At 46.3% G+C, this 20028-nt stretch overlaps 1 protein-coding gene across 1 annotated transcript in view; it reads left to right on the plus strand.

Annotated features, from left to right (window-relative positions):
• Positions 1-16998: 16998 nt before the first annotated feature.
• Positions 16999-20028, plus strand: part of TOP1 (DNA topoisomerase I) — a 58606-nt gene continuing 55576 nt past the window's right edge. Inside the window, exons 1-2 of the mRNA XM_077459129.1 lie at positions 16999-17258; positions 18837-18861. Of these exons, the coding sequence (XP_077315255.1) occupies positions 17226-17258; positions 18837-18861 (58 nt within the window). The 5' untranslated portion in view covers positions 16999-17225. The remainder of the gene's footprint in view (positions 17259-18836; positions 18862-20028) is intronic.

Genomic DNA, 20028 nt, shown 5'->3' on the forward strand with positions numbered 1-20028 from the left:
CCTCAGGCCCTGCATTGACTATAGAGGTTTAAACGCTGTGACTATTAAAAACCGTTACCCCTTACCTCTAATATCTGAGCTATTTGACAGGTTGAAGGGGGCTTCCATTTTCACTAAATTGGATCTCAGAGGTGCATACAATCTCATTCGAATACGAGAAGGTGACGAATGGAAGACCGCATTTAACACTAGGGACGGGCATTACGAGTACTTGGTTATGCCTTTTGGTTTGTGTAATGCTCCAGCTGTGTTCCAGAACTTTGTCAACGAAATATTCAGGGATCTACTGTACCAGTTTGTTGTCATCTATCTGGATGACATTCTCATCTTTTCCCAAAATCTACCTGCTCACAGAAACCATGTACGCACCGTACTTCAGCGCCTTAGAGAGAACAATCTCTATGCCAAGATGGAGAAATGTTCCTTTGAATGTTCCGAGGTCCTGTTTCTGGGATGTTTTGTTTCTAGTGAGGGTCTTCGCATGGATCCCGGAAAGGTCTCTGCCATTACCAACTGGCCCCTTCCTGCTAGCCTCAAGGCCACACAGCGCTTCCTTGGCTTCACAAATTATTATAGGCAGTTCATAAGGAATTACTCTTCCATTGCTGCGCCTATTATCGCTTTGACCAAGAAGGGTGCTAATGCCAAAGACTGGTCTTCCGAGGCTGTCTCTGCATTTCACGATCTGAAACAGGCCTTTGTCTCTGGACCCCTCTTGAGGAGACCAAATCCTGAAGACCCATTTTTTATTGAAGTAGACGCTTCTTCGATGGGGGTGGGAGCTGTGCTTCTTCAGGACTTTGAGAAGAAACGTCAACCATGTGCGTTCTTCTCCAAAAAAAATTCTCAGGCAGAGAGAAATTATGCCATTGGTGATCGGGAACTTCTCGCAATTAAATTGGCGTTGGAGGAGTGGCGTTATCTCTTGGAAGGTTCCCCTCACTCCATAACGATCTTTACTGATCATAAGAATCTACAGTACCTACAGAATGCTAAACGTCTGAACCCCAGACAGGCCAGGTGGAGTCTCTTCTTTTCTCGTTTTAAATTCACGATTACGTACAAACCTGGTTCCTGCAACGGTCGAGCTGATGCGCTCTCTAGGTCATTTGACACCTTGGACGAGGAGTCCAACCCTGATCCTGAGCCGATCATTCCTACCTCTTGCATTGTTGCCCATTCTACCACCCTGGAATCAAAGATTCCTCCTGGTAAGACCTTTGTTCCCACGGAGCTAAGAACCAAGATCCTTCGTTGGGGACATGATTCCAAGATGGCAGGTCATGCTGGGTTCCTCCGATCCTTCCTGCTTATCAGTCGTCACTACTGGTGGCCTAATCTCCGCTCGGATGTTAAAGACTATGTTAAGGCTTGTCACGTCTGTGCTCAGTCTAAATCTTCCACTCAAGCCCCTGCTGGTCTTCTCATGCCCTTGCCCATTCCTAAGGAGCCCTGGTCTCATATCGCCATGGATTTTATCACTGATCTTCCACTATCGGAGAATAATACGGCCATTTGGGTAGTAATCGATCGGTTCTCCAAGATGGCTCATTTTGTTCCTCTTCCTGGTCTCCCTTCTGCCCCTGCCTTGGTTCCCATTTTTGTACGAGAGATTTTCCGCCTTCATGGTGTTCCTTCGCATGTCGTCTCGGACAGGGGTGTGCAATTTACTTCTCGTTTTTGGGGAGCCTTTTGCAAATCCCTCGACATTACCTTGGATTTTACCTCTTCTTATCATCCCCAATCCAATGGCCAGACTGAGAGAGTTAATCAGGAGTTAGAGGTCTTTCTCCGTACCTTGGTCTCTGCCCATCATGATGATTGGGCATCACTATTACCGTGGGCTGAGTTCTCCCACAATAATCATGTTAACGTCAGTTCTCAGAAAACACCCTTCCTCACTGTTTATGGAAGACATCCTCAGCTTCCCCTTCCTATGATTTGTTCTTCTGACATTCCAGCTTTGGCTACTGTTCAGGAATCATTCAATTCCATGTGGGCTGACGTTCATGATTCCCTCCAGAAAGCTGCCAACAAATTCAAGAGTTTTGCTGACCGTCGCAGGCGTAAGCCACCCTCTCTTCAGCCAGGAGACAAAGTCTGGCTCTCCACCAGGAACATCAAACTCCGGGTTCCTTCCCTCAAATTTGCCCCAAGATTCATTGGTCCATACACCATAATTTCTAAACTGAATCCGGTTTGTTTCAAGCTCCAGATTCCCAAAAGCCTCAAAATCTCGAACTCCTTCCATGTTGCCCTTCTAAAGCCGTTAGTCCTCAATAAGTTCTCTCGTCCCTCCCCTACCATAGCACTGGTCTCTGAGGATGATCAGGAGTACGAGGTTAGCCAAATTTTGGATTCCCGACTCTGTAGAGGCATTCTCCAGTACCTCGTGCACTGGAAAGGTTTTGGTCCTGAGGAGAGGTCGTGGATTTCGGCTTCCGAGGTCTTTGCACCTCGTCTGTTGAGGAAGTTTCATTTGAAGTTCCCCTCTAAACCTGGTCCCAGGCGGGGGAGGGGGAGGCCTCGTAAGAGGGGGGGTACTGTCATGGTTATGCATTAGAGTTGTTCTCCTTACCTGTCTGCATGTGTTCATTTCTAGAGACCAGCCGAGCTTCACCTGACTGCTTTTATTTCCTTCCTCTGGAAAGGCTCCACCCTAGCCCCTATCAGACTACACTATATTAACCTTTGCACTGCTAGCCTATCCTGCTGATCAACCTTTGTGTATTAGCTTCCTGTTTCCTGTCTTGTGCTCTGCTTCTGATTTCCGTTACCGACCTTGGCGTGTTCTGACCATCCCTGCTTGCCTGTGACCCTGACCTATTGGCGTGTACCCGACTATTCTGTTCTGCTTGTGGCCCCGACCTTGGCTTTGTCCCTCACCATCCCTATCCTCCTGTTACCTACTGTGGGTGTGAGCTGGGGGACCCTGGGGGTCGCGACCTGGAGCCAGTTGCAGCCAAGACCATCTTCACCACTCGAAGCTCTGGTGAACACCAGCTGGCTCTTAGACTCCGCGCCCCGGGGAATCTTACGCTCTTACCCCAGTGGGATCTGTCCCCCGTCTGCAGCCGTCAGCCGTAGGGTCCACAGCCTTGCGGTGCATCCCCAACCCTACGGTGTGCACCTGTCACCTGGGCTCTAGGTGACCTGACAATTTATATTCTTTAGTACATCAATCATGTTCAATCATGTTCTTCTGTCTTTGTTAAATCTCCTTGTTTTTTTCTTTGATAAGGTCCAAATCCCGACTACAAGACATGATTTCCTGGATAAGCCTCTGTGCACTGTCACTGGTGAAATGACTGTTTTTTGGTACCACAACCTGGGTATTACCTATAAAAAAAAAAAACACACCTTGTCTTAAAAATATGCAGGCAAACATCTATTACCTGAATCTGTGGTGTTCGACACTGACCTGTTGTGGTACCAAATTCCAGCACTTCCTCCACCTCTCCTTCCTCCACATCATGAGGTACAACAAAACTCTGCTCCCCTTCTTGAGGAGGTGGGGGTTCATGTTGTCCTCCAACAGAGCGAGTCTTTCCTCCCTTATGAGAATGAAACAAAAGGTATACTTAGCACACAGATATTTGTGGCCAGAAATATGAACGTGAAACATTGCTTGGAAGTGGTGTACAATTGTCTGTTTGGGCAGAGTTCCAAGTTGAAGACATGATTCAATTCTTTAACCAAGCTGGGATACTTACCTTTTTGGACAAGTTTCACACATGGAGACACCCTAATCATCCACTGGAGCACCTGTGTGGGTCACCCTAAAAAATGTGTTCTGGTGTCCCACACTAGTGCTCCTGAGTCCAGATGTGTAAACAGCTGCTGAGTGTCCTCTCCTTACATTCCACTGAATCGAGTTTGCAATTCATTCTAGTTTAAAAGACATCTAGACAACGATGTCCTAAACTTCTTTTAATAAAAATTAGCATGACCAAATGTAGTTAACGCTGTATCAGCTAAAAACATTGTATTTAGTTGGCAAACTAACAATGTTTCCTATGAACGATTACTGTGCCCACGAACATGAAAGTAGCCATTTAAAACTGTACAACAGTAAAGAAAAGCATATAGAGCAGCATGCAAGTTAACAATCATAATAGGAACACACGACAAGTACTTACTTTTTTAAGCACTTTCTTTATCTTTCTGTACTGATCCTGCTCCCTTAATTTTAGGTCTGACCAGCATTTTCTTCAAGGGCGTTTGCTAGGTGGCAAAAGCACTAGGGCTGTTTCCAAGGCCGGAAACGGGGGGGGGGGGGGGTGTTGTATGTGACGCAGACTTTTTTTGGCTGGGTCGTGACCTGCCTGACCTATATACACTAACCTACCTGACCTACATACACTGACGGTAGTGACCAACATACACTGACCTACCTACACTAACCTATCTGACCTACATTCACTGACCTACCTACATACACTAACCTACCTGACCTATATACACTGATGGTAGTGACCTACATACACTGATGGTAGTGATCTACGTACACTGACCTACCTACACTGACCTGCCTGACCTACATACTGACATTTACATACACTGACCTACCTACACTGACCTACATACACTGACAGTAGTGACCTACCTACACTGACCTGCCTGACCCACATACACTGACATTTACATACACTGTCTGACGGAAACCTGCATTACATTAGAGGGGGGGCGGGGTCACCTGCACGTCACTGGGGAAGCCAGGTTTCCCCTTGCGTCAGAGGGGGACGGGGTCACGTGACGGGTGGCCCCATCCTCAGCTAAGAGACCTGTCAGGCTGCCGGGATTGCCTTGGTGTCTCCTGTGGAGACAGGATGAGCTGCGCTGGACATCATTGTTGGACCCTGGACCTGGAGAGGAGAGATCATCCATCACTGGACCCCGGAGAGATGATAACCTGTCGCAGGATACCGAGAGTGGATTACCACCGCTGGAATCTTTTTTTTATTTTTAATAAAGGACTTATCCCAACGGTGTCTGTGTGTTTTTTTTTATTTTTTACACTTTCTCTGTGAAATGGTAGGGGTACAGTGTACCCATTACCATTTCAAACGGGGGGTGGGATATGGGGGTCCCCTTGTTAAAGGGGGCTTCCAGATTCCGATAAGACCCCCGCCCGCAGACCCCCACAACCACCGGGCAAAGGTTGTGGGGATAAGGCCCTTGTCCCCATCAACATGCATCCCAATGTTGAGGGCATGTGGCCTGGTATGGTTCGGGGGGCGCTCTCTTGCCTCCTGCTCTTTTCCTGCGGCCTGCTGGGTTGTGTGCTCGGATAAAGGGTCTGGTATGAATTTTTGGGGGGAACTCCACGCCATTTTTTTTTTTAATTTGGCGTGGCGTTCCCTTTAATATCCATATACCTGAAGGGTCCGGTATGGATATTTGGGGGGAACCCCACGTAATTTTTTTTTTTAATTTGACACAGGGTTCACCTTAATATCCATACCAGACCTGAAGGGCCTGGCAATTGAATTTTGGGGGAGCCCCACGCATTTTTTTTTTTTTATCAATAACTTTCAACTGTATTACCAGGAGCTGACAATTCATTATAGCCACGAGTGCTTTTAAATGACTTTTTTTTCTTCAGAAATGACACTTTGTGCAGGGACAGTTCTAAGCACGGGAAACAAGTGCTACTTTACAGGCATACTATACACACCCCCTAGGTACGAAATTTAAAGGAATATTTCCCTTTTATGGTTTCACTTCAGTATTATTAAAATCACTGCTCCCGGCCATTTAAAAAAATAAATTTGCATCAATACATGTCCCCTGGGGCAGGACCCAGTTCCCCAAACACTTTTTATGACAATAACTTGCATATAAGCCTTTAAAGATAGCACTTTAGATTTTTCATGTTCGAGTCCCATAGACTTTAACAGTGTTCGGATTTTCGAACAAATTTATTGCCTGTTCGCGTGTGCTGATGTGAACCGAACTGGGGGGTGTTTCGACTCATCCCTACTGATAATCGCAATAATCATATATTCCAGAATTAAACAGAAAAAAAAAAGCTGCCCGCCTTTCTCTATCATCTCCTATTATTGTTATCTATCTACTCCTGACAAATCCTTCAGACCAGGATATCCATCCACCTCTTCCACACTTTCTCAAATATTTCTGGGCAACCTCTAAGTAAAAGTATGTATTTTTATTTAAATATCATTTCCTTTATTTGTGTACTCCATTCAGATATTGTTGGGGGTATGAAGACATCCATTTTTGTGCTATGAGCTTTTCGAGCCTGAAACATACTCCTTACTATTGGTATAAGGTTTTTTTTTGGGATCCTAGTTTCATCTATCATACTCAGAAAACATACTTGACTCTAGCAGCAGCTCTGTCCCAATGAGACCATTAATAGTCAACATAACCCCCTGCCAGTATCGATTTAGTTTGGACATCTCCATAACATATGTATTAAGTTGGCCAGTTGCAGATTATACCTAGGGCACCTACGCTTCCATTTAAATAGCTTCTCCCGTGTATGATAAGTCCTAAGTAGGGATGAGCCGAACACCCCCCGGTTTGGTTCGCACCAGAACTTTCGAACGGACCCCAAATTCGTACAAACGTTAGAACCCCATTGAAGTCTATGGGACTCGAACGCTCGAAATTAAAAGTGTTAATTTTAACAGCTAATATGCAAGATACTGTCCTAAAAAGGGTTTGGGGACCTGGCTCCTGCCCCAGGGGACATGGGTCACTGCAAAAAAAACTTTTAAAAACGTCCGTTTTGGCGGGAGCACTGATTTTAATGACGATTAAAATGAAAAAAAAGAGTGAAATATTCCTTTAAATATGGTGCCTGGGGGGTGTCTGTAGTATGCCTGTGAAGTACCACGTGTTTCCGGTGTTTAGAACAGTCCCTGCACAAAATGACATTTAACGGAAATAACGTCATTTAAAGCTGCTTGCGGTTTTAATGTTATATCTGGTTCCTGCAATATGGTTGAAAATCATTGAGAAAAATGGCATGGGTAGCCCTCCCTGCCCATTACCAGCCCCTTTGGGTCTTGTACACATATTAAGGGGAACCCCGTACCCATATTAAAAAAAGGAAATACGTGTGGCCCCCAGGCCCTATATACTCAGAACAGCAGTATACAGGCGGTGCAAACAAGACACGGACTGTGTAGGTTTGTTGTGTTAAGTTGAATCGGTTTGTAATTTTCAACTGGTACATTTTTAAAGTGTAGCTCCAGTCAAAAAAACTATTTTTAAGCTTTTTGGAAAACATAGGGAAGGGTTATCACCCCTGTATAATTTGTTTTACCGTCCATCTTTTTCAGAGCACGCAGACAGCACGTCTCCTAACACTGACTGAGAGCTCTATTTAAAACGAGCAAGATATTTAGCTAGATAGGTGGATATAGGGGTGTATACTGCGTTCAGAGCACGCAGACAGCACGCACAATCTCCTAACACTGACTGACAGCTCTATTAAAAAAGATAGATATATCGCTAGATATATAGGTGAATATAGCGGTGTATACTGCGGTCAGGGCACGCAGACAACAACCACTACAGAAGAGCAAGAACGAAAAATCGGCCGATAACGATCGGTGTATACTGTGTTGAAGGTACACAGAACACCCATTAACTGCTACAGATGCCAACACACTACACAAGGCCGCCGCGCTGGCGGCCTTATATAGTGTGGGGCGTGTACTACACAGCCTGAGCTATGATTGGCCACAGGCATCCTGCCTGTGGCCAATCATGGCTCTCTTCACTGCCGGCGCTGTGATTGGCCAAGCATGCGGGGTCACAGTGCATGCTTGGCCAATCATGAGCCAGCAATGCACTGCGCCATCGCAGTGCATTTTGGGCCGTGAACGCCACACGAATTTGGTGCGAACGGCCCTTAACGTTCGGAATTCGCCTGAACGGGCGAACAGCCGATGTTTGAGTCGAACGTATGTTCGACTCGAAAACGAAGCTCATCCCTAGTCCTAAGTAGGAATAGTAGTTGGGTTAGTTTTTGTGCAGGAGATAAAGAGACCATGGGCACTGCAGACAATGCAGCCTTCCATTGTTCATCCAATATACAGTGGGGACGGAAAGTATTCAGACCCCCTTAAATTTTTCACTGTTTATTATATTGAAGCCATTTGCTAAAATCATATAAGTTCATTTTTTTCCTCATTATGTACACACAGCACCCCATGTTGACACAAAAACACAGAATTTTTTACATTTTTGCAGATTTATTAAAAAAGAAAAACTGAAATATCACATGGTCCTAAGTATTCAGACCCTTTGCTCAGTATTTAGTAGAAGCACCCTTTTGATCTAATACAGACATGAGTCTTTTTGGGAAAGATGCAACAACTTTTCCACCTGGATTTGGGGATCCTCTGCCATTCCTCCTTTGCAGATCCTGTCCAGTTCTGTCAGGTTGAACGGTAAACGTTGGTGGACAGCCATTTTTAGGTCTCTCCAGAGATGCTCAATTGGGTTTAAGTCAGGGCTTTGGCTGGACCATTCAAGAACAGTCATGGTGTTGTTGTGAAGCCACTCCTTTGTTATTTTAACTGTGTGCTTAGGGTCATTGTCTTGTTGGAAGGTAAACCTTTGGCCCAGTCTGAGGTCCTGAGCACTCTGGAGAAGGTTTTCATCCAGGATATCCCTGTACTTGGCTGCATTCATCTTTCCCTCGATTGCAACCAGTCGTCCTGTCCCGGCAGCTGAAAAACACCCCCACAGCATGATGCTGCCACCACCATGCTTCACTGTTGGGACTGTATTGGACAGGTGATGAGCAGTGCCTTGTTTTCTCCACACATACCGCTTAGAATTAAGGCCAAAAAGTTCTATCTTGGTCTCATCAGACCAGAGAATGTTATTTCTCATCATCTTGGAGTCCTTCGGGTATTTTTTTTTAGCAAACTCCATGCGGGCTTTCATGTGTCTTGCACTGAGGAGAGGCTTCCGTCAGGCCACTCTGCCATAAATCCCTGACTGGTGGAGGGCTGCAGTGATGGTTGACTTTCTACAACTTTCTCCCATCTGCCGACTGCATCTCTGGAGCTCAGCCACAGTGATCTTTGGGTTCTTCTTTACCTCTTACCAAGGCTCTTCTCCCCTGATAGCTCAGTTTGGCCGGACGGCCAGCTCTAGGAAGGGTTCTGGTCATCCCAAACGTCTTTCATTTAAGGTTTATGGAGGCCACTGTGCTCTTAGGAACCTTAAGTGCAGCAGAATTTTTTTGTAATCTTAGCCAGATCTGTGCCTTCCCACAGTTCTGTCTCTGAGCTCTTCAGGCAGTTCCTTTGACCTCATGATTCTCATTTGCTCTGACATGCACTGTGAGCTTTAATGTCTTATATAGACAGGTGCGTGGCTTTCCTAATCAAGTCCAATAAATATAATCAAACACAGCTGTACTCAAATGAAGGTGTAGAACCATCTCAAGGATGATCAGAAGAAATGGACACCAGGGAAAATGGCTAATTGGGTCCGATTTGGACATTTTCACTTAGGGGTGTACTCACTTTTTTTGCCAACGGTTTAGACATTAATGGCTGTGTGTTGTGTTATTTTGGGGGGACAGCAAATTTACACTGTTATACAAGCTATATACTCACTACTTTACATTGTAGCAAAGTGTAATTTCCTCAGTGTTGTCACATGAAAAGATATAATAAAATATTCACAATACTGTAAGGGGTGAACTCGCTTTTGTGAGATACTGTATATACTGTATGGCCTGCCCTATATACTCTGCAGAAAATTGGGCCTGAGGTGTTGGTGGTGCTAGAACACTGTAACCCCTCACAGTTACTCTTGTTGTGGGCAGGAACAGGCCCTGCTGTTAAATATTATTTCAAAAATCGTAATTACATGCCCCTGTTAAACAGGGGCAGAAAAATCGGGCCTTTGGTGGTGGTGGTGCCACAACACTGTAAGCCCTCACGGTTACTCTTGGTCGGGGCAGGAACGACCCTGCTGAGAAATATTAAATCAAAAATTGTAATTACATGCCCCTGTTAAGCAGGGGCAGAAAAATCGGGCCTTTGGTGGTGGTGGTGCCACAACACTGTAAGCCCTCACAGTTACGCTTGCTGCGTGCAGGAACGGGCCCTGCTATGAAATATTATATCAAGAATTATAATTACATGCCCCTGTTAAGCAGGGGCAGAAAAATCGGGCCTTTGGTGGTGGTGGTGGTGCCACAACACTGTAAGCCCTCACAGTTACGCTTGCTGCGCGCAGGAACGGGCCCTCCTATGAAATATTATATCAAGAATTGTAATTACATGCCCCTGTTAAACAGGGGAAGAAAAATTGGGCCTTTGGTGGTGCCACAACACTGCAATCTCTCACAGATACTCTTGTTGGGTGCAGAAACGGGCCCTGCTGTGAAATATCTGATCAAAAATTGTAATTACATGCCCCTGTTAAACAGGGGCAGAAAAAATAGGCCTTAGGCAGTGGTGGTGGTGCCCTAAACCAAAAATATTGTTGGACGCTAGCATCATCAAGATTGAGGGGAATAGGTTAGTCACTCAGCATAGGCAGTCTTCAAGGGATCCCACATCCATAGAAAAATCAACCAGTTACATCAGCATCAGGTGCTTGATAGCCGCTGCTGATCCAAGACTGATTCATTTTTATGAATGTGAGCCTATCTGTGGACACTCTATGATCCATTACAAACCCTCCAGCAGAATTGAGCAAGTTCTGGCCAGTGGTCCATCCTCAAGACCCAGTAAATGGTCTGTTGGAAAGGTCTCCAAGTCTGCTCTTGCCCCAAGATATTCATGCACCATGTAATGCAGACTGTCAGGAATCCGTCCGTCCCGTACGATCGACCTTCCGTACGCGCACACGCATTCGTGCCGCGGGTCGTCGTGGGCACGAGCGTCGTCCAACGCGCGCGGGTGCACGTCGATCGTATGTGCGCGCGGTACACGCACGCACGGACGAGCGTTAGCTCGATTGGCGCCAGTGGCCCTTTTTAAAGGCGCAGTTGCAGTGGTTCTGTGCTGTCTCGTCTGCAGCTAGTGCCTGAGAATACCTGTTTACCTACCTGCTACCCATCTGATATCTGACCCGGCTCCGTCTGACCTTGCTGACCTCTCCTGCTCCGACCCCGGCTTGTTTGACTCTTCTTGGACTGATTACCTGTTGCCGAACCTTGCTTGTACCTGATACCTCTGCTGTCTCCTGCCTGTTCCTGTATCTGCTACCTTACCTCCGGAGGATCCATCCATCCTGATCCAGTGGCCTACAGCCTTCTGCTTCTCCGCTACAGAGAGTTCCTGCTTCAGAGGATCCTCATCTCCTGACACCTGCTGCTGCACCTGGCTGGACTCTCCTACCCCACTGTGCTCCGGTCTCCCTGTTCCCATTCCAGTGAAACCAGAACCAGAGCCGTAAGAGAGGTCCCCTTCCACTAAGTCAGACTCAATACCCGAAGTTCTTAACACAGACGCTGGAGAAGGTTGCTTGAACCGATCAGACCTTGGCGTTGAGGACTTTCTCCACCGCTCTTCCTCTGACTGAACGAAGCCTCAGCAACACATTGTCCAGCACCAGGAAAATGTAACCTCCCAGGGTCTGGAAACACATTGCACAAACCTTTCTTCGTGGCATCCTGAAGATGTTTCATGCTCTGCTCCCTCTGCGAAGGCAAGATGAGTTCTGCAAACTTAGCCTTGTAACGTCGATCAAGAAGGGTTGCCAGCCAGCAATAATCCCTCCCCTTGATACCACGAATCCTCTAAAATGGAAGATAGAGCGGAGTCCAGGTGACTTAGCACAGGAGCAGTGGTGAATCGTTTCTTTAAGGTCTCAAATGCGGCTTGTGCCTCGGTAGACCAGCAGAAGCAAATGCCTTGTTTGGTAAGTTGAGTGATGGGGGAGATAATAGCTGAGAAGTTCTTGATGAATTTACGATAAAAGTTGGCGAAGCCTACAAAACGTTGGATTCCCTTTTTATCGGTGGGAGCTGGCCAGTCTAGGATTGCGGATACTTTTTGTGGATCCCTCTTGATTCCATCAGTGGAAATAATTAATCAGAGAAACTGACCGCCCTGTCCAATGAGGCCAAAACATTGCTTTCCACATGCCGGTAGTGAGCCGGAATAGCCTTCCTTTAAAAGAAATGGCATTTTGGAACCTGCCACTGAGGTACGGCAAATTCCACAAAAGGGGGCAGAGTCTACCAGCTGAAAATCCAGCAGTTGCAGTGCTAGCAATTTGGCCAAGCTAGCATTCAGACGCTGAGCATGTGGATGGCTGGGACCAAATTTCTTTTTACGGTTTAGCAACTGGGATAGAGACATTTGCCCACTAAAATTAAATGGAGGTGTACAAATTGGCTGCAAGTACTTGGGACACCTGTTGCTATAACTTCTTTCCTCTCAGTGCAGGTTTTTGAGAGGACTGGAGGTATAGTGGGGTTGGAGATCCCAGATGAGGAGCAAGGAGAAGTCTGCCTTTTTCTTTGATGTGGGTCTTCAAGTGTGTCTGGTCAAGCATGTGGTGCCTAAGCGGCTGCTGTTCTGGCCACGCTTGATCCGCTTCAGACATAGGTTGCAAACAGCAACGGTGCGATCTGCTGCACACGTGTCAAAAAAAGCCCACACCAAGGATGTTTTCAAAATTAGCAGGGAGTCAGCAGCGCTTTGCACCTGCAGAGCTCTGCGGTGTGATGCAGTAGGGTGGCTGCCCTTAAGCTGCCCCCTAGAGAACATCCTGCCTCGTTTGAGTTGTGCCTCCTCCTCCTCTCTAGCACCCAAGTAGAGTCAGTGACCTCATCATCCCCTCCCTCCTCGTCACCCGAGCAAACTTGGCAGTATGCTGCGGCTGGGGCAACATGACTGCAAGTTTCTTGTCCTTCTTGGGCACCCCCTCTCTCTAGGCTCATGTTACTCCCTTCCTCAACCTGGGAGCCAACATCCGAGCCTTCTAATTGCTTTGCATCCTCCATCAGCATGTACCCGACACTGTGGTGGAATAGTTCAGCAAACTCCTCCATGCCTGATGGTGGGGCTACAGAAGGAGTGACTGTGGACAAGGAGCTGGCGGAATAGGCCGCTTTGGCAGCTGCATTGGAAGGCAAACTGCTCTGAGCCTAGGAGATAGAGGATGAGGACGGCTTTGTTATCCATTCAACCAATTCTTCTGCATGTTCTGGCTCAATAACTTGGCCAGCAGCAGAAAAAAAGGACAAGCGTGCTCCACGGCCACCTGCAGAGGATGCACCATGTCCATGACCAGCACTGTTGACTGTGGACACAGAGCCTGCTTGCCTTCTTTTAGTGGCCTGTGAGCGTCTGCCTCTCCTTGGTGGCCTTCCAAACATGATGTATATTTTGTTTTGCAACACTATATATATATATATATATATATCTAATACACTGCCAGAAGATTAGAAATAGTACACCAATAGAATGTACTGTAGTATGTAGATCTAGGCTACACTGACTGGATGCACAGTATATATATATATATATATATATATATACATACACTAGACTGACTGTATATATATATATATATATATATATATATATATATATATATATATATATATATACACAGTGGTGTGAAAAAGTGTTTGCCCCCTTCCTCATTTCCTGTTCCTTTGCATGTTTGTCACACTTAAGTGTTTCGGAACATCAAACCAATTTAAACAATAGTCAAGGACAACACAAGTAAACACAAAATGCAATTTGTAAATGAAGGTGTTTATTATTAAAGGTGAAAAAAAATCCAAACCATCATGGCCCTGTGTGAAAAAGTGATTGCCCCCCTTGTTAAAACATACTATAACTGTGGTTGTCCACACCTGAGTTCAATTTCTCTAGCCACACCCAGGCCTGATTATTGCCACACCTGTTCACAATCAAGGCATCACTTAAATAGGAGCTGCTTGACACAGTAAGGTCCACCAGAAGATCCTTAAAAGCTACACATCATGCCGAGACCCAAAGAAATTCAGGAACAATTGAGAAAGAAAGTAATTGAGATCTATCAGTCTGGAAAGGGTTATAAAGCCATTTCCAAAGCTTTGGGAATCCAGCGAACCACAGTGAGAGCCATTATCCACAAATGGCGAAGACATGGAACAGTGGTGAACCTTCCCAGGAGTGGCCGGTCGCCCAAAATTACCCCAAGAGCGCAGCGACGACTCATCCAAGAGGTCACAAAAGACCCCACAACAACGTCCAAGGAACTGCAGGCCTCACTTGCCTCAGTTAAAGTCAGCGTTCATGCCTCCACCATCAGGAAAAGACTGGGCAAAAATGGCCTGCATGGCAGAATTCCAAGGAGAAAACCACTGCTGAGCAAAAAGAACATCAAAGCTCGTCTCAATTTCTCCACAACACATCTTGATGATCCCCAAGACTTTTGGGACAACATTCTGTGGACCGATGAGACAAAAGTGGAACTCTTTGGAAGGTGTGTGTCCAAGTATATCTGGCGTAGAAGGAACACTGCATTTCATAAAAAGAACATTATACCAACAGTAAAATATGGTGGTGGTAGTGTGATGGTCTGGGGCTGTTTTGCTGCTTCAGGACCTGGAAGACTTGCCGTGATAAAAGGAACTATGAATTCTGCTGTCTACCAAGAGATCCTGAAGGAGAATGTCCGACCATCTGTTCGTGTACACAAGCTGAAACGAACTTGGGTTCTGCAGCAGGACAATGATCCTAAACACACCAGCAAGTCCACCACCGAATGGCTGAAGAAAAACAAAATGAAGACTTTGGAGTGGCCTAGCCAAAGTCCTGACCTGAATCCTATTGAGATGTTGTGGTATGACCTTAAAAAGGCCGTTCATGCTCGAAAACCCTCTAATGTAACTGAATTAGGACAATTCTGCAAAGATGAGTGAGCCAAAATTCCTCCAGGATGCTGTAAAAGCCTCATTGCACGTTATCGCAAACGCTTGGTTGCAGTTGTTGCTGCTAAGGGTGGCCCAACCAGTTATTAGGTTTAGGGGGCAATCACTTTTTTCACACAGGGCCATGATGGTTTGGATTTTTTTTCACCTTTAATAATAAACACCTTCATTTACAAATTGCATTTTCTGTTTACTTGTGTTGTCCTTGACTATTGTTTAAATTGGTTTGATGTTCCGAAACACTTAAGTGTGACAAACATGCAAAGGAACAGGAAATGAGGAAGGGGGCAAACACTTTTTCACACCACTGTATATATATGTATGTATATATCTCAAATAAACTGCCACTAACTGAATAACCTGCCTGCTTAATCTAAATCAAGCTATCTCTCCGTCCACGCCAACAATACACAGGACCGCCATGTAGGCAGCTTTATATGGTGTGGACGTAGTCCCCCTGAGCCATGATTGACCAAAGGCACCCTGCCTTTGGCCAATTATGACTCTCTTAGTAGAGGGCGCTGGGATTAGCCAAAGCATGCAGGTCAGGTGCATGCTTTGACCAATCATCATACAGCAATGCACTGCGATCTCACAGCATTATGGGCATTCTGCGGACGCTCGAATTTCCCACGAATACCCCATAATGTTCGTTCTTCGGTGAACGGGCGACTACCCGATGTTCGAGTCGAACTCATGTTCGACCTGAACATCGAGCTCATCCCTACACCTATTGTAAGGGGGTACTGTGATGAGGACACCTGATGTAAGGAGGGCACTGTGATGAGCACACCTGATGTAAAGGGGAACTGTGATCAAGACTCTGATATATGGGGGCACTATGATTAGGACATCTGATATAAGGGGGGCACTGTGATGGGGACACCTATTGTAAGGGGATAGTGTGATGGGGACACACAATGTAATGGGGCCCTATGATGGAGGTGCCTGATCTAAGGGCATCCCAGTCTTAGTCCGTAGGGTTCAATATTGAGTTGGAGTCCCCGTAAGAGTACTCCCTTCGATCGTGCACCTCTATCATAGGGTCCCCTTACATTGTGCATCCCCATCAGAGTTCCCCCTTTACATCAGATGTCCTCATTACAGTGCCCCCATATATGAGTCTTTATCAGCGCTGTACTGTGATGAGGACACCTGATGTAAGGGGGGGGGAATCTGATGGGGAAACACAATGTAAGGGGGGACTCTGATGGGGACACACAATGTAAGGGGGGACTCTGATGGGGACACACAATGTAAGGGGGGGGACTCTGATAGGAACACACAATGTAAGGGGGGGGGACTCTGATGGGGACACACATGGTAAGGGGGGCTCTGTGATGGAGATGCTGGTGTTCTGACACAAAGCGTCCACCTATCGAATAGTGTTCTGCCCGTACTGCGCAGGCACAGCACTTGCACAGTACGGAGGACAAGGAGACTGCAAACGTCTCCAAAGAAGAACGGCGCCTGTGCACTGAGTCCAGGTTGAAGCCCCACCATCCAAGTGGATATATGGTTGCTCATAGTAACAGGGCCGCTCGCCACGCTTCGGGCATGGCCTTGCTTGGCTCGGCTTTTTATTCTAACTCTATGTCCACTTGTATGGTGGGGCTTGAACCTGGACACAGCGCGCAGGCGCTGTTTATCTTTGGAGATGTTCGGTTTCTCCTTGTCCCGGGTCGGACACTATGTGACGAGGACACCGGATCTATTTTTCTATACAATGACTTTCTATACACAAGGATGTGACTCAGGAGATTCTGACCTCCTCTGCTGGAAGAAGATATTGCTGACTGGCCCTCCCCGATTTGTAATGTAATCCCCCCTCATCTAAACAATAAAACACACCCGGCTGGTAACCTTCTCCTGTATTCCTGAGTGTGCACACCTCCAGTGTAGAGGGGTGACCCCCCATGGAGTATTATTGAGCAGTGCCCGGATGCGGATGACCCGGGGACGCGATCACTACAGTAACAGCCGGTCTGATCCACCAGCCGGGAATGTGCGCTTGTGAACTTCTCCTTGCTGAGCAAAGACGGAAGAGGCGCGGCCTTCGCTCAGTCGACGCTCCTCCCCCCGGGCCTTTTAAATGAGATGCGCCTGCGCAGTCGGGCTAAATCGGGACTTAGCTGTTACACAATCCGCTGTGTGTCTCTGCCCACTCTCATTTTGCTGTTGCTTCTCCTGGCTGTACCCTGCTCCTTCCCCCCCAAGACACACAATACGGGAGCCGTCCATACTGCTCTCTCCTTCTCTAGCAGATCTCTGTGCTCGACGCCTAGGCTCCTTACCGGCTCCCCTCCATTCATTCCCTGATCCCCCCTTTCTGTACTTGGTGAGGATGAGTGGGGATAACAGTCACAACGACTCACAGGTAAGCTGATCACCTTCCTTCTTTCCATCCCCCCCAAAACCTTTACTAGATGAGCCCCCCCCATCCACATGGTCTGCCCCAGTTCCTGGAAACCATCAGATCCGGGTGAGAAATCCCTTTAAACGGCCACAATGTATCAGTGATCTCGTGTTCCAGCTGTACAGTCCTCTGCTTCCTCTTCAGTCCCCCCCCCCCCCCCCCCCAAACCTTCTAAAGCATGCTGCCCCCCCTCCCCCCACAGGTCCCCCCTCCTCCACCCTGACAGTTATACTGTATCTCTGATCACCCCCATCATCTCATCCCTTCACCCCCCCAAACATCCAGGCCCTATATATCAACTCCCCCCCCCCCCCCCCTCCTCCTCCTTTAGAAGGCCACGAACCAGATCTGATGATTAATATAGATATATTTATACTAATATAGGATCTGATCCTTTTATTATATGTGGGGGATCTCCTCCATCTTCTATTATAAGTACAGACCCTATTCTAGTTTTATATTACAGAATCTCCTACACTTGTTCTAGATCTGATACCCCCTCTATATTCTGGGTAGGGCCTTCTACATGTTATGTTGTAGGATCTGATCCATTGGTTATTGGTAGGATCTTATATTCTAGCTCAAATGGGATCTGGTGCACCTAATATTATTATATTCTAGGTAAGATCTGATCAATCTTAAAAGGATCTGATCCCCCTTTACAGGTAGGGGCCTCCATTTATAGGTAGGATCTGATGAATCTTGTACAAATAGGATCAGATCCTTTTCTAAAATAGGATCTAAAACATTTTATGGGATCCTGTATTGTAATACATGGGATCTGATGACTTATTGAGGGGCCCCCTTTATCAAGAGGGGGATATGGTGCACCCTGTCCTATAAATATAATCAGGTACTTTTCATAAATAGGATCTAAAACCTGCAATGTTCTAGGAAGGATCTGATACATCTTGTGTATTTTATGATCTGATCCATGTTATATTATAGATGTGATCTTATTCCTTAGGGTGACCCCCTTTATTGGGGGGGGGGGGGTGCATGTTATAACAATGATCAGATACTTATTTTATAACTAGAGTCTTATACATGTAATGTCAGAGGATGCATCTTATGTTTTATGATCTGATTTATATTATACTATAGATGAGGTGTTGGGGGTACCCCCTTTACTGGGGGGTGCATGTTATAGCGATGATCAGATACTTTTTTATAACTAGGATCTGATGCATATAATGTTATAGTTAGGATTTGATGCATCTTATGTTTTATGATCTGATTCATATAGTATAGCTGAGGTGTTGGGGTACCCCCTTTTATTGGGGGGGGGGGTGCATGTTATAACAATGATCAGATACTTTTTATAACTAGGATCTGATACATGTAATGTTGTAGGATGGATCTGATTCTTTTGTGGTCTGATCTATAGATTGGGGTTCTGATTATTGGGGGGTCCCCCTCTTAGAGGGTATGGTGACCTCCATCAGTAAAGTGTGATTTTTGGGGTGCGGGGAGTTTAGCAGAGCCCTCTATCTGACCAGCACCCCCATGTCCTGATTTCTCTTTCTCTCTCTCCTGTAGATCGACGCGAATTTTCGGGCAAACGGTAAGTTCTGGGGTCCCCCGGTTAGTGTGGGTGTATGGGGCACATTTTGGGGGTGCAGTGTGTGGATTGAGGTGTTGGCTTCCCCTGTTTTTTCCTCCTTTTTTCCCCATCCCCCCTCCTCCTCCTCCTCTCCTCACTCTCCTTCCTCCTCTAGAAAGGGCAGACATGGCGTCCAGAGACTAAGTCCCGTCTGCTCGCTCACCGGCTCCTTTGTTCACCTCCAGAGCCTTCCATCCGGCCCGTGGAGGGTGATCCCCGGCTAAAAAACCCCTATTTCTGTTCAGCCCGAACCGATCTCCAACGTGCCGCCCTCCCCGGGCTCCTCCGACCCCGTTTCCCCACAGTTTTCCCCGCCTGAAAGTCGTCTTTCAGGCGGTGGGGACTTAGTCTCTGCGCCATTTTCTTTTTTTCTCTGCTGCCTGTGTCTGTCTGTGAGTGAGTGAGCAGTGTGTGTGTGTCAGGCCTGGGCTGCAGGGCTGACATGGCTGCTGCTAGAGGCCTGGGCTGTCTGCACCACACTCTGAAATCTGCTTAAATCACTATTTATTACCTTTTTTTTTATATTGTGTCCATCTCTCATTACCACACATTATATTTATAAATGTGCTCAGGCAACTAATGACTCTGGGAGCCTATACATCACCCAGTCACTATTCACAATGCTAATTCTTTGTGTACAAAACACTTTTAATAAAGTTTTATTTATTTTTTTACCTCAATTGGCACACTCCTGAAGCTGGGCCCATACCAATGCTTTCTCATTTAAGGCGAGAACAAATAATAAAACAATGTCTGTTGTTTACGAAGCACAACTGTGTCAGTGACTCAGTCACGTTTTAGTAATTACCAAGTAGTCACCTGCTCTCATATGGAAAAAAGTTTTGGGATTTAGGTGGTTTAAAAAAAAATAAAAAAAAATTTGTAGCTTTAGCGATATGTCATACTGTATATAGCTATGAATTTTATACCCATATAAATCCAAACTTTACAATACAAAAGTTGTGACTGCAATATTTGATATTGCGGCCTACTGCTACCAAACCACCACTGACAGTTTTGGTACAGACGTACAAAACGCCTTTTAACTTTCTCTCTACGTAAATGAGAGGTCAGCAATGGCAGCCTCCGTGTTCCTTTCAGGTACAGTATCTAGAAGACCCGGTTCAC

Source organism: Lithobates pipiens, unplaced genomic scaffold (genome assembly GCF_037356315.1).
Source record: "Lithobates pipiens isolate NorthernLeopardFrog02 unplaced genomic scaffold, aLitPip1_a1.2 Scaffold_28, whole genome shotgun sequence".
NCBI lineage: Eukaryota > Metazoa > Chordata > Amphibia > Anura > Ranidae > Lithobates > Lithobates pipiens.